Below are 14697 nucleotides of genomic sequence, written 5' to 3' on the forward strand. Positions count from 1 at the left end.
GGACAGAGTAGGTTAATCATGCCTTTATTACTAAAAGCCCACAACTAGAATCTTGCAAGATCATGTCTTACTTGCATACTTATACATTACTTTTTTGGTGTTACAGAAGACTATTTATTCCATGTCCTCATTTAATATTATTAAAAAAAAAATCATCTTTGCATTACTGTAGTACTTTAACTACATATAACTCACTTTTCCTACTATGAAGAGAAAAAAAAAAAAAAAGGAAAAAAAAAAAAGGTGTGTGTAGTACCAGGCCTTAAATCTGATCAAGGTTTTTTTCCTCATACACCTTGCAAAAATTTCCTTACTTCTTCATGCCCATTATTTTTAAGTTTTCTACCTGACAACCCACAGTGTAGCTCCATTTTTATTCTAATCATATGGTTGGTAGTAATTTTGAAGCCAGCCAATAAAAGTCCCTAACGTGAAAGAAAAAAATACTTTATTTTTAAAGACAATCCGTAAGATTTGACTCTTCACTTCTCAGAAAATTTCATTTGTTGCCGCACAGTATAGCTCTGATAATAGCACTAGGAACAGTAAACCCATTCGTGCTTTAACATCACTTTTGTCTTTCTGCCTCCAGTTGATCTACTTTTCTTTACCCAGCCATCCTTCCAACAAATCCTTCCTTTCTACAAAGGGCTCGGGCTCCCAAAATGTAAAATCATACATGGACTGAAACCTTTCTTTTCTTCATTATTTTTTCTTTAGGAAATACCAGATTTCCTACCTGCGGGGAAAAAATGCCCACACAGTAGCAACCGATTCAGTACATCTCCAGGGAAGAGGTTAACACTTTTCCTCCCAGCTCTGCGCTTTTCACCTTTATCCGCTGTACCAAATTCACGCCACTTGTTTAACGTGTTGATTTACTTCACAAAGGACACCAGGCCCGCTGCCTCCCTCACGCTTTCCCTCTCTCTCACCACAGGTTTTCACCCACCCCCCTCCCCTCAGCGTGGGCCCCGCTCACCGCCACCGCACAGGGGCAGGTGGCGCCACAGACCAGTGCCCCCCCCGGCCTGCACACGCGCGGCGACGGGCGCGGTGCAGTAGCAGCCGGGAGGCAGAGACAGCCTCTCCCCCCCGGGGATGCCACTACAGGACGGACAGACCGACCGACCGACCGACCGACCGACCCTGCCCCCCCGGCGCCACCCTCCTGCCCTCGCCATCTTCCCTCACGCCCTCTCCCGGCCGCCTGCCCGCAGCGCGCATGCCGGCCACCGCGCGGCTCCTGCCTCGCTCCCCCCTAACAGACGTTTGGCGCCGCCAATTACCGGCCTCCCACGGGAACGGCTCCTCCTGCCACCAATGAGATAGCGGAGCAGCCCTGGAGGCCCGGCCCCTCTAATCACTAACGGCCTGTAAAGTGCTAAGCCACGCCCCTTCTTCCTCTTCCCGACTCTTCATTGAATGAAGTCCCCGCTGGCCAACGAGAAGTTCCCACTCGGCTTGACGGACTACTCCGCTCTCCAGTAGAAGCAGGAATATGCACGGCGCCCGCCAATAGGCTGCCGGATGCGAGCCTAGGGGGCGGGCTCTCCCTCCCAGGCGGGCGGGGAAGGCCGTGGTTATCGATCCCGCTGCTGGAGGGAGGCGGCGGTGAAGCAGCAGAGAAAATGGCGGCCATGGCTGCGGAGGCGGCAGCAACTGCAGCGGTGCCGGGCGATGGGGGGGCTGGCGAAGCCGAGCCTGAGATGGAGCCTATCCCAGGCAGCGAGGCCGGTGCGGACCCTCTCCCTGCCGTCACCGAGGCCGTGGAGTCGGTGGTGCCTGATGGGGAGGAGGCCGACGGAGGGAAGGTTGTGCCCGGCGAGGCCGAGGAGCCGCCGCCTGTGCAGCTCGCCCGGAGCCCGGCCGGGACTCGGGAGCCGGAAGCCGAGAGGACGGAGAAGCTGCCGCCCTCCACCCCGGAGGAGGGCTCGCCCCTGGCCGAGCACCGCGGAGCGCCTAGCCCGGAGTCCGAGGAGGAGCCGCAGCCCTGCCCGCCGCCTGCTGGGCACCCTGAACTTCCCGAGGAGGAGCCGCAGCCCTGCCCGCCGGCTACTGGGGGCTCCGCGGAGCCGGAGCCCGGGGAGGAGCCGTCCCGGCCGGAGGAGGAGGAGCCGGATGCTGCTGATGCCGCCGCTGTCGAGCCCAAGTCCCCGGTGCCCGTGGCTCCGGCCGGAGGGGAGGCGGAGGCTCCGCTGCTGCCTGGCTCCGAGGTGCGGGTCACCCTGGATCACATCATCGAGGACGCCCTGGTGGTCTCGTTCCGGCTGGGAGAGAAGCTTTTTTCTGGGGTCCTCATGGACCTCTCTAAAAGGTGAGATGTCACGGGGGAGCCGTCCCGACACCCTCCCCCCCCGCCCCGGCGACGGGGGCAGCGAGGGCGCCCTGCGCCTCTCCGGCCCTCGGGGAGGGGCCGGGGGGCGCGACGGCAGGGGCATCCCCTCCCCCCCCCTCCCCTCCCCCCCCCCTTCCCTTCCCCCCCTCCCCCCCCCCCCGCCTTCGCCCGTGGGGCCGGAGCCGTGGGTCCGCCCGGGAGCGAGTGCCTCCTGCCCCCGCGTCCTCCCCGGGGACCGGAGGCAGCCGCTCACGGGCAGCCGCCTCCTCGAGCCTTGTAGCGGGGGTGGAGGGAGCGCGGCGGGGCGGGCAGGCCCTCCCGGCCCCTCTCGCCCGCCCCCGGCCCCAGCGCGGCAGGGGGGAGCGGGCCCTGCCCGGGGCCGGCAGCTGCCCGCCCGCCCGCCGGACGGTGTTGCCCCTAACGAAAGTACTGTCCCCTGGGAGTGAGAAAATGGGGGAGCCGGAGGGGGGCGAGCACGTGGGCCCATCCTTTTGGCTTGGCTGGGATGCACGTCGGGCCTCCAGCATCCCTGGCTGCCGCGGGGAAAGGACCTGAGCAGCAAACGCTAGCATTTATCCCGGGCTTTGTACAGACGTACAGACCCTGGGATCGCTTTTTCTCGTTGCCTTGTGTGTTACATTGCCTAGGTAACCTTATTTTTCAGAATAATGGTTTTCAAGCCACGCTATTACAGTCCTGAAGTAGTTACTAGTATCTGATTGCTCCTTGTCTGCAGTAAATGAAGTTTAATGGTTCTTAAATAACCTTTTTTTTGGAGGGGTGAGGGACGACGACGACTGTTTCTTACCACAAAATAGCTTAAAGCCTTACCATACTGTGAGGCCTGGGGTTGCTCCTCTCATTGCCTTCCTGCAGCAAGGGGTTCTTGGGAGTCTGGAACTCACCAGTGGTGCTTATGTATCTTGTTAACCATCTAACTGCTATTTACAGGTGAAAATACCTCCTCCTCTTACTGCTTGCTTTCTAGACATAAAAGGACTACACAAGTACATGAGAGGAAAGTGAAATTTGACTGGGGTTATTATTTAAAATAATTGGTATGCAAAAAATGCGGTGCTTCTCCCGCCCCCCCCCCCCCCCCCCCTTAAGCTGCATGCGTGGTCATATGCCCTTTATGACTCCCTTTTACATTACTACTAGCTGTTTAATAACTTTCTGTAACAGCAGCGTTCTCAATGCTTTCTAAAAGGAAAGCCATTAGGGACCAGCACTTTTGTCCTGAACCTAGCTTCGTCGTTGGTTTTTGAAACAGCAGGCGTTTTCTGAAACCCAAGTTCTGGGTAATGTTATGGAATTAAGTTTTAAGTTTGTCAGTTGTCGTTTGAAGTGTTACCAGCTTGCCTTTTGAAGCCGCGTACTAAAATGTAATCTGCAAACTACTTGCTTCTAGTATGAAATATTAAAATGTCTCAAAGCAGGCCAGGAGGCATTACAACTTCAGATGTAGTGCTAGGTAACATAGATTCTTTTATAGGTCTGAAGTTGTAATAGCAAAATCAAAAATCACATTGTTTCCCTGGTTAGTAGGGTGACAAACATGCTTCTGTACTTTTAGGGTGTCTATAGATGTGAAGAAGGAAGATGCCAGCTTCTCCCTTGCTCCTGAAAAGTCATATCATACTAAGCACTCATTGACCCCAAACATCCCCTCGTTTGCCCGAGGTTTTCTTGTACGAGGAAGATCCTGATGCAGCCAGACCTACTGCAGCACTTTGCAGTAAAGGTCATCTGTAGCAGGCAAACTGCTGCTTTTCTGTTGTGCCTTCAGTGGAAGCATGCATCTCAGTTTCCCCTGTTTTTAAGCACAGGCCCTGGGGCAAGTCTTCACAGTAAGAACTGTGAAGAAGTGATATATGAAGGCTTCTGCTATTACTCCTAGATTCTCTTATGCAGTGGAGCCACTTCTTTCTCTCCATTCATAATGATCTTGGACTTCCTTCAGAGGTGCTTCTTACATGAGATTCCAGAAGATGAATTTTAAATTCTAAAAGCAGAGTTCTTCAGAGTGCGTGGACAGGAATTGAGTTTCTAGACATAAGGTCTGTAATACTTGGCTGGTGACAAGTAAATACTTGTAGATGAATAGGAGTCTCTGTTCAGATATCTCAGAGCAGGAAATGCAGTGGTAAATGAACTCTAGGAATAGTCCAAGAACTTACTACCTGTAAGAAATTGAAGCATTATCAGAAAACAGGTGTTACATGAATACCTAAGACTTAAATTTTATTTCAGACTTTATGACTTCGGTTGGAAGTGACTGAATGATAGTATTGGGTATCAGCTTTTCTCTATATGTTTGTTTTGTGTAGCAGCATGTGAACTTGTAGAGCATCAGCATTTTTATTTAATTTCTTTCTGCGTCTAGTATATCTAGAGGCAGGCCTAGAATTCTTATAACAAGTTTTTCCACTGAACAAAAAAAAAAAGGAGGAGTACGATTGTATCAAACCCATGTACATTTCAGCCTGCATTTACATGAAAACACTGGGATTTCTAGTATGGAAAGATAGTTTTCAGTAACCACCTGTCTCCACTATCTCATTAAGTGCATTCAAGATTCATGCAATCTTACAAACTTTCCTAATGAAGGGGGATCAATATCTTAAACCTGCCAGTTCTTATTTAACAAAAGTGAAGTTTTGTATTGGCATTTACTCATTCAATAGCTTCAAAAAGCAGCTGATGCGTTCACTGCATGTGTTAATACAGTTTTCATCATATACTTGGAAGAAAATAATTCCTAGTCCTTTCTGCTTTCCCTTCAGGGCTGTGAGGGGGTGCTACTTCTGTACAGTACGAAGAAGACTCTTTTAATCAATGTTTTAAAAACCTGTCCAGTGAACTCTTTTAGCCTTCTCAAGTCATGTTCTGAATTACTTGATCTTCAAGGTGAAAGAAAAGCAAAAATGTTTCCCATATATTTCTGGTTTTAAAGTTTCTTTTTTTGGTTTGTTTTGGGTTTTTTCTTTTTATTTCATTCTGTTTCCTTTGTTGAAATGATGCACTGACTTTGCATTTTATTCTTGTGGACTTTGATATGAAGTCAGTGGTGTTTGTATTAAAGGTCTGATTTCTTCTCCTACCCTACCTCCTGTAAATAGGATGTCCATTTAGGAGTTGATAACACAAGCACCTCAGTGTTCAGTGGACTTTATTACTACATTTATTTGAGGTAAGGAAGTATTTTCTCTGTTTTAATGGCAGTCTTGTGTACCTGTCAGCAGCTGAACAGGAAGTTTTGAAAATCAGCAGAGAATGGGAGCCCATGTCTACTGAGTTAAAAAAAAAATTCTTACGCAGTAAATAATCATCTAAAGAGGCACGTATCCCCACTTCTGTTGCTCTAAAGGCTTGTTGCATTAACTAGAAATGTGATCTTACTGGCAACAGTAGTAATAAACTTTTACGTGCCTTATTGTATGTTAGGATAAAGTTCTGATGTGAGGAGTTCTGGGTATAGCTGATGGAGTGGTGCTGAGGAGAGGCAGGACATGCAGGCAGCCATCAGGCAGGCAGCAGGCGGCAATCCTGTCCTGTTGTGTCAGAGCGGATAGCAGAATGCTTCATGCACGACTGTAGTTAATATCCCATGCTTTTGTACAAGTTGTCATTGAAAACTACTTGTTAGGTATGGGGCTTAAATAAGGCTTGTGAGCTTGCCCGTGTCCTGCATTTGCCTAACACCCTGTTTGCTCAGGGTGTGTGAGATGTGAATGCCACCTGCTGGCTCCGAATTAGTGTAAATCTTGCTCTGCACCTGGAGGAAGGAAATACCTGATGAGCATAGCATTTGTAAACCTTAAAATGTAGGATTAGTAAGTCCTAGTTTTTAGTTTGCTCTTCTGGAGAGAGGATAATTATTTCTGCATTTTTTTTCCCCTTCCCAAAGATTAAGGACACAAGGGGGATTAAATTTATGTTCTGTTGTTTTGCCAACATTCAGGACTTGGACTTTCTATTGCTTTCTCATTTGACTAAAATTTTCCTTCTAATCCTACAGATGTGATGGACACGTGCCTTCCTATTGTCTTTTTCTCTAAGCTATTTCCCTTTCCACTTGTGTGTGACAATAGCTTTTGAGGGGAAAGGGGAGAGCAAAAAGTTGTTTTCTGATCTTAGATACCCAAAAGATGCCCAGTACATTGCTAGTAGACAGGTGTTTGAAATTATATCTTGGGATTTGGTTGTGGAAGAGGAGGAAAGCCTTCCTGCAGCATTATATGATGAAAATAAACTCTTATAGACAGCTTCAAGTTCTTATAATTCTAGCAGCAGTTTTCAGTTATGGCTTGCTTTCTTGGCAACTCTTGAATCCTGTATTTTTCCTGATTTATTCATGGACCTTTCTACTCAAAAAGAATAAGGGTAAATAATGGACTGTTGCATCCATTCTCTAGTTTGTGTTGTCTTAATCTGCAAAACATCTGTTAGATTTGTAAATCATTTATATTTAACACTTCTTGAAAATTACAGTCTATGTACGCTTTCATTTTGTTGGTATAAACTCCACAGGGTGAATCTAGTGTGTTGTAACCATATACACCAAGAATGATGCGGGGGGGAAGGTACACCCAAGTTGAGAAATTTAAGATGCATGATGCGAGAAGGAAAATAGCAGAAGTTTTGAGAAAATGTGGCACGTTTCTCCTGCCTTTTAAGTTCTCTTCTACTAATAACTTCATTTAATAAGCAGGGACAACATTTGGTTGTCCTTGTCTGCAGAAGGTTTAGATTCTAAGTACTGATGTTCAGTGATACACATTATCAACAGTAAAGAAATATCTGTTACTCAGGGTTGTGTTTTGGTGTGATAATTATTTTTTTTTAACTTAGACTCGGTGTGCAAGGTGTTCCTACAGTTCATCACCTATTCTCTTTTGTGGTTTTTCTCAGATGTGTAAAGGAGCTTGGTGAAATTCTAGCATTTAAGTAACAACCATTTGTTTGTTTTTTGATATTTGCTTTATCCCCAGAACACTGGAACCATAAGTGTGATGTGTGTGTGTGTGTGTGTGTTTAAGAGAGTAAATTACTACAGGTACTTTGCTTGTGATTGACAGAGGTTATATATTGAATGACATAGTGTCAAATGTAGCCTTACTTAGAGGACAGGGTTGGATCAGAAGTTGTCGTGATATTGCTCTCATCCTAAAATTTTTTTTATGATTTTGTAATGTTTGTATGAAAATAGTTTGTCTTGTGTCTCTACATTCAAACCTTTGAGTGTTATTTGCGGTCACTTATCAAATGTTTCTTGAAAGGCTTACTCATTCCCAGGTTTCCACTTGGAAAGTGAAAATCTCTGACAAAACTGGACTAGCTTTTAGGGGTTTGCTGAAATGGGTATAAGGCATGTTAAAGCTGCTGTTTATACTGAAAACATTCGTCAATCTGCTTCTGATTTTGAGCCAGTACAAGGAGTGTGACTTCCCTTTCTCAAACTGGTAAACCCTAATCTTGCTGGTAAATAGGGCGCCTGTGGATTGTGCCTCAAACTTTCCTGAAGTAGCTGTGGTCTACTACTGTTCTTTGTCAGACTGTGATACAACAGATGATGGTTAAACTGTTCTTTCTTCTTACAGTATCCTTTTCTGTCTTCCAACAGCATGGATTACCGTTGCTTTCTCAGAGTAGCTTGACTTGACTTGGCTTGAAGTGTTGAGAGACAGGGTGGAGGTGAAATTTTCAGTATGCTTTAAATAATTTTTTTTCTTTTCTATTATGGGACTGATGGATCTTGTCCATCTTGATGTGGAATTGGCTTAAAGTTCATCCATTAATTAACAGTATCATTCTTTTCCATGTGTCTTGGGTCTGACTGGTATGTGGATGATCTTGAAGTCCATATTCAAGGCATTTTACTTTAATCATGAAGTTTTGCAGTTGTGTAACACTTCCAAATATATTGGCAAAGCATCTACTTTAAAATGCAATTGACACTTGAAACTAATAATACCAACAGATGTAAAAATTAAAAGATAATTGTAATTTCAGCTTAAACAGACTTTCAGTTTTATAAGCATGCCAGTAGAATTGGTAGTCAGCAGGAAGCCTAAACTGAAAGCATTCTATCTTTTAAAGTTTGCTTTTATATCCTTGATGGAACTCAAAGTTGCAGAAAACTGAAGGAAATTCTGCAAATTAACTTGTAAATCCTTTCCAATGAAAAGGTGAGGGGTACCTTCCCACTTCTGTTATTAGGGGGGACCACCTGTATACTCTTTAGGCTTATCAACTTTGAGATTCTTCTGTCTCTACAGTGGGTAATTCTTCAAAGTCTGCATCAGCATCCTGGCTACATAAACTTCTGTGATTCAGTTTCCTGGGAGTTGGAAGTCTTTCAGAGGGCTTCTAACTTTGTGGAGCGGTGTCCTGTAAGCTAATACAATGTTTGGTATATTTGCATGTTGTTTGGTATCCATTAGTTGGTTTCCACTTGGGTAATGATTGCAGTAGTAGATCCAGGTTGACAGTGGTTACAAATTAAAAATCACTGCTGCCTGGGGTATTCTAACCAGTTCTCTTGAGGTATTCTTTCAAACTCAATTCTATGTATACTCTGCCCTTGTCTTTCCTCTGTCTTGAAAGTGTCCCAGAAACAAGAGCTTGGATTTCAGGCAAGTGTACCTCTTTGAAAAACACCAAGCATAACATTGATTTGCAAAAGTCTTTGAGTAGTAAGCTTCTTATATTTCACTTAGATGTGGATTGTCACGTGTTACTTAATTTGAACTGTCATATATTTAACCAGATTTTTCTTGGTGCCGAGTGTGTGATGGAGAGGCAACATCTATTCTTGATGATGTGTTATTTCCAAAGAGTTACCTATGCTGCAGTCCTGTGCCATGTTTTTAGAGCTCTAAATGAAATAAGCATTTTCTAGTCTGCTTAGCTCAGGAGGTGAGTAAACCGTTCAGTTGATAGTTTGGCTTCTGTGGATGCTTTTTTCAGTAAGGTGCCTGCCACTTAAAGCAATATGTTCCATATTGCGCTTTATCACACCAAGTAAATCGTATATTAAAAATAGGTTATTGCATAATCTCTGTTTTAGATACATGTACTTTATGTTCAAATAGCTATGATCTAAATGTGTTTTATATTGAATATTATAATTTAAAACCTCAGTTTAGATACATGCATGAAATATATATACTTAGCTCTACATTATTTCAACATATTATTATAGTCTTTGAACTTTTATCCATGCAATAAAAATTGCTTCAGTTCTTGCTTGTTTTGGCTTTTGCAAAACACAAAGGATGATACTGAGTACAAGAGCAAAGCATAGAAAGGTAATCGGAGATTACTGTTGTCTGACATGGTAGTGAAGATGAGTTTTGATCATAGTCATTTACAACAGACTTTATTTAACACTTACCACAACACTGGAAGTTACCGTGCTTTGTTGACTTTAATTCAGTGTGTTTGTAGACAGATGTGAAATGCTTCTGAAGCAGTTCAGTGGGTTCTCTCCTTCGACTGCTCTTCGCAGAGCAAGGTGCTTTTTCACTTTTGTTTCTTTTAATGGAGAAGCAAAAGTTAAGAGACATTGGGGCCTCAAGATGAGAGCTTAAGACTTTACATGGTAGTAATGTGAAAACACTTAGCCCCAGGATGTATTGTTTAGATGTTTATGTATGTACAGTTACAAATTTAAATGGGATTTTTTCCCTCTCTCATGTTTATTTTTTAAAAAAATACTCTTTTAACTGTACTGTGTTTTTGCATACAAATTGAGTAGTAATATGTATTCATTGCAGTAATTCTGCTATAGAATTTTGATTTGAAAAAAGTGGGTTTACTTTGCTTGCTTAAAGCAATACGGATTTGTGTTACTAATATGTAAACTTAAGTGATAGACTTCTAGGTTTGATACCCAAATTAGCTTTTACATAACGGGTAACTAGTATTTTTCATAGTTCATTAACTTGCAGTTGACAAATGGAAATAAACCCTGACTTTTTAATCATATTTTTGTGTCTGCGTACCCTAGCCAATTGAAAGCTTTTCTCAGTCTAAAGATGACTGGACTGCCAGAATTGATCTCATCTACCCCGGTAGCCTTTTATTAAATATAGTTCCTGATATTCCTGTTGCTATTTATGTCTTTAATGCATATGTATATTGGAGTGATAGGTATACCGGAAACATTATTAGACTCTACTGATTGCTCTGGTTACTTGTAAAACTTCTTGGAGATAAGTTTCTTACGATGGGTCTCAACAGTCTTCTCCTTTAGAGTTGCCCTTTCAAAGCAGAAGAGAGCCAGGACACCTTTACGGGGAAGGAAGCAGGCAGCATGGAAAACTGATTCTAATTTTTAATAGGTGTGAAGCAGCAGTGCACTGCTTTCCAGAACTGCCTTAAGTTAGGTTGAAATACCTATTTCTTACTTTGGTTTTCCTAGCACTTCATTTTAGATCCCCTATCAATGAATCCTTCTATTCCTTCAAGTCTGAGGTAGAACTATATTATGTTATGAGAGTGGGCTGTACAGTGGACAACTGGAACTTATGCACAAATGTTGGTTTTTTTGGTTTGTGTTTTTTTTTTTTTTTGTTAAGCAAACCGTAATTGCAGTAGGCCTTTCAAAGTATAGCCTTTTCTGGAGGAAAGGAATATTCTGTTAGGGGCAGGTGATGCTTGGGATCGGTATGTTAAAGAAATTTAGTTTGTTGTTAAGGCAGTTCTTTGAAGTACTTAAACATGCAACATCTAACAAAGGAAACGTGTAGGTCATCTCACTGAGGTAGCATAACTGAAATTGTTTCTTTTAGTAGGTGGTTTTCTGCTGCCGAGTCATTGATGTGTCAATCAGTAAAGGTGATGATACAACCGAGTTAGGTTGCTTGGGTTGGTTTACGTTTTTTTTGTATGGTAGCCTTTTAGACCCTCTTCATCTCTGCAGTAGATGAACCAAATGCTAGTTTTTGCAACATTTATGTCTAACCTACATACACATGACACTCCTAGCTATTTCAAACATGTAGTTGGTATAATCAAAACTATTACCGTGATCGTATGAGAAGTGCTTGTCTTCAAGGTCTACCAACTAGATGTATGAAAATAGGGCTTGAAGTTCTAGTATACTCAATAAATACTTGTGTTTCCTGTTGAACTAATTATGGGCTGTATTGTGCCTTGTCTTTATTAAGTTTAAGATCACATCTTCATTCTGCTGCTTCTCTTAAAAAAAAACCAGGCCATTTGCTTTGCCTTCACTCTCTTCTTACCTTGTTCTTTGTCACCATTCTCTCCTGTATCATTTACAGTTTCATTCCTGAGTTTTTCTGCCATTGTTTTCTCTTAATTTTCATACTGTTCTTCCAAGTTGCATAGTTGGAGAACTTCATTCACCAAGGAGGAAACAAAGGTCATACAAAACCTGAATGTTTATGGATGAAACCTGCTATTGGATGAGGGCAAAGAGAGGGCACCATATACTCAGCTGTTGGAAGTAATAATCGGTCTCTGGGCTTAACAAATTTCTCTTGTACTTCAGGTGGACTGTGTTTTGACTAGTCAGGTCTTCATGTATTGACACATCATTTACAGGAATAGTGCCTTCATTTGTTCTTACATAACTGGCACTGGATGATATCTGAGAATGTTCTCCAATTCTACAAGTCATTCGTTTTTAGGTAGACAGGAACAGGAGATTTTAGTTCATTTGTTAAAGCAGTATCTTTTGTGAGACAGACTCCAGCTTCAGAGATTGTCTGGATTGGTTTTGTGTCTCACTAAAGAAGGTTTGCATTTTAGATAAAAATTCCACTTTGGCTGTGTTGTTCTTCCGCTGTTTGGCCTGTGTATTATGCAGGTGCTTGAAAGAAAAGGTAGTCTAAGATGCAGTATTAATCTTCAATACCTTCATGGTGTCAGTCATCTGGCGAGCTTTCCATTAAGCTTTTTTATGCATTTGGATTGCTAATTATGCTGACTTTGTGAGGCAGTAGAATGAATGTTTAGGGGGAGGGAGACGAAGTAGGTAAACAGGATCCTTCTGGAGAGCCTCCTTGCAGTCCTCTTCATCCAGTTCTTCCCTGATCGATGCTGCTAATGCTAAGCAAGACTTGTGCATTGGACTGTGGAAATGTCTTGTGAGGGGCTAGGAAATGTGGCTCCTGAGACAATGAAGAGAGTTGTAAATAATGTTTTCCTGTGTGGGTTTTGCCTGTCTGATATCATGCTCCTGTCTAGTTCTACTTTAGTGATGTTTTTTTGGGGATTGAAACTTGCACAGCAGAGATTTTTGTCCTGCCTTGTTCTCAACTCTTACAGTAAATTAACTGTCCCAAATGCTGTAATCTTTATTGGGTGGTGAAAGATGGGATCTGGGTTGTATTGCTCTTAAAGAAGCTGAAGTTCTTGATGCAAGTAACACTGAAAATATTGCCAATTTAATTATTATCAGTGGATAGTTTCTTTTTAAGCCCTACTTGAAAGTGAGTAACTTCCTCGTAATCATTAATGGAAGGAAAAATGCTTGTGGAAAAGCAACTTCTTTGCGCTTGGTGGGCTTCTGGGACTTTAGGGAACTTAAAACTTAGTTATGAGTGTGTCCCTTGTGGTTTAATGCCCGACTGCAGGCTGGAGAAATGCCTGTATCAGCTGCTAAATGTTTATAATTCACTGTAGCCTTCACTAGTGCAGTAGACTGCATTTAGTATTGCTGCTCATTTCTGTAGGGATATGTGGAATTCAACTGGAGTGGGTCCAGACCTCAGAAACAAACTTTTGTGGGTGGTGGGATATTTTGTGGTGAAGAGCACTCTTCCGCCAATGGATAAAACCAGAACTGTTCTAGCTGCCCACCTGGGCTCCTGCTTCTGTCTCCAGGGTTCAAAGGTAGGAATGTAACAGCACCTAGGTGTAGGGCGGCAACAGTGTCCGTGGTGGTACTAACTGTAAATTGCTGTGTGTTCAAGTTCCCTTCTTTTTTATGATGACAAAATTATGTGGTTGCCCCTTGCTTAGGTTGTTTGCTGTTTCTGTTCTCCTTTTGAAATTATCCATCCAATTTGCATTTCATTACCTCTTGGGTGGGTTGTTTGCTTTAATTACAACTTTTAAGTGCAAAAAGAGGCTTAACAGATAAGCAAAAGGACAAACAAGTGGCTGCTTTTGTTGGTGTAAAGAGTCTTCTAACACCTATGATGTTTTTTCAAAACCAATTTTGAAGGAATAAAGCCAACGTGTAGGCACTCGTATAAACTGCATGTTTCTTGCAGGAGTGTGAATGGAAAATAGACTGGTATTCATTTATCTTCAGTTGAGAGGCAACCATAGATTGTAAATAAACTTCAGTTCAATCAGTTAGAGGATGTTGCCTTTGAGCAGCTACAGTGCAACATGAACTAGTGTTAGCCTGAGGACAAATCTTGGGTAATTACTTCATTCTCCTGTCAGGTGGGGTGTGGGATAAACGTGATGAGTTTAGTGATTCAAAATGGATGATTTGGCATTTGAATTGCAACTTTGTCTATCATGTTGTTACTGCATTAAGGTCAACTATTAAAATACCAACTAATAGAAGCCAAACACTAGTGTGTGTATGGGAGCTGGAGTCGGGCAGAGCTCGAGCAGTGAACAGCCGAGTGACAGCTTTTTGTAAGGCTGCTACCTCAGCTGGCAGATTGTAGAGTGGAACAGAATGAAGGTTAAACAAGCTTTTATAATCCCTCCTGCCCTGTTCTGAGGATTGAAAGATATGGTGTTGTAAAATGGATGTATTTATGGTTGGATTTCCTTTCAGAAGGCGGCAAACATAATGCCTTTCAAACTGGTAAAATGTTTCCCTTAGCATAACCCTTTGCAGAAAGTCTCAGTTACCTGTTAGGCAACATGCTACTTATGTTACTATAGGGAAGTTGAGCTAATGCCTGAGTCATACTGGGATTTTTCACTCTGTTCTCTTAGAGCTGATCAGGGTGGTGAGAAATGCTGTGTGAGTCAAACAGGGCAGCAGAGACCTAGAGCTGTCTGGAGCAAAGTAGGCAAAGGTCTAAATTTTGTTTGCTCGCAAAACAGGGAGGAATGGTTTGTACTGTGTTGAAATAAAGGTAGTGTCACCAGAACTCAAACTAACAGGCTAGCCAGTTTTGGGCTGTCATGCATCAGATGATCAAGTGCTAATCTTTAGTGGATCAAGAGTGATGGTACTTTCTGTAGAGAGTATTAAATGCAAGTATTTATGCAGTCTGTATTTGCCTTGATTAAATCTGAAACATACTTGGCCTTTTGTGCTATGCTAAAAATTGAAGAATTTTGGAAAAGTTCCTGAAGACACCCTTCTTCACAGAGTTCTCTTAGTGTGGAAGTATGGCTTAGTATGGAAT

The 14697-nt window shown here is 42.9% G+C and overlaps 2 protein-coding genes across 17 annotated transcripts in view; one reads left to right on the forward strand and one right to left on the reverse strand.

Moving 5' to 3' along the window:
• The window catches only part of FABP6 (fatty acid binding protein 6), a 46102-nt gene extending 44697 nt beyond the window's left edge, over window positions 1-1405 (reverse strand). For 4 of the 11 annotated variants that reach the window (XM_005446654.4, XM_055718236.1, XM_027815935.2 and 1 more), the window contains exon 1: window positions 1290-1405. The gene's annotated coding sequence lies outside the window, so the exon portion shown is untranslated. Of the gene's footprint in view, window positions 1-611; window positions 1117-1289 lie in introns of those variants that run through there. The other 7 variants (XM_014286217.3, XM_027815933.2, XM_027815932.2 and 4 more) reach the window with 2 other exon arrangements.
• Window positions 1406-1419: 14 nt separating this feature from the next.
• Window positions 1420-14697, forward strand: part of PWWP2A (PWWP domain containing 2A) — a 41969-nt gene continuing 28691 nt past the window's right edge. For all 6 annotated transcript variants that reach the window (XR_008733514.1, XR_003563307.2, XR_008733515.1 and 3 more), the window contains exon 1: window positions 1420-2317. Coding sequence is in view for 3 of the 6 variants with exons in the window: in XM_005446653.4 (XP_005446710.2) it covers window positions 1632-2317 (686 nt within the window). In the remaining 3 variants the exon portion in view is untranslated. The remainder of the gene's footprint in view (window positions 2318-14697) is intronic.

This window comes from Falco cherrug, chromosome 8 (genome assembly GCF_023634085.1).
Source record: "Falco cherrug isolate bFalChe1 chromosome 8, bFalChe1.pri, whole genome shotgun sequence".
NCBI classification, from domain to species: Eukaryota; Metazoa; Chordata; class Aves; order Falconiformes; family Falconidae; genus Falco; species Falco cherrug.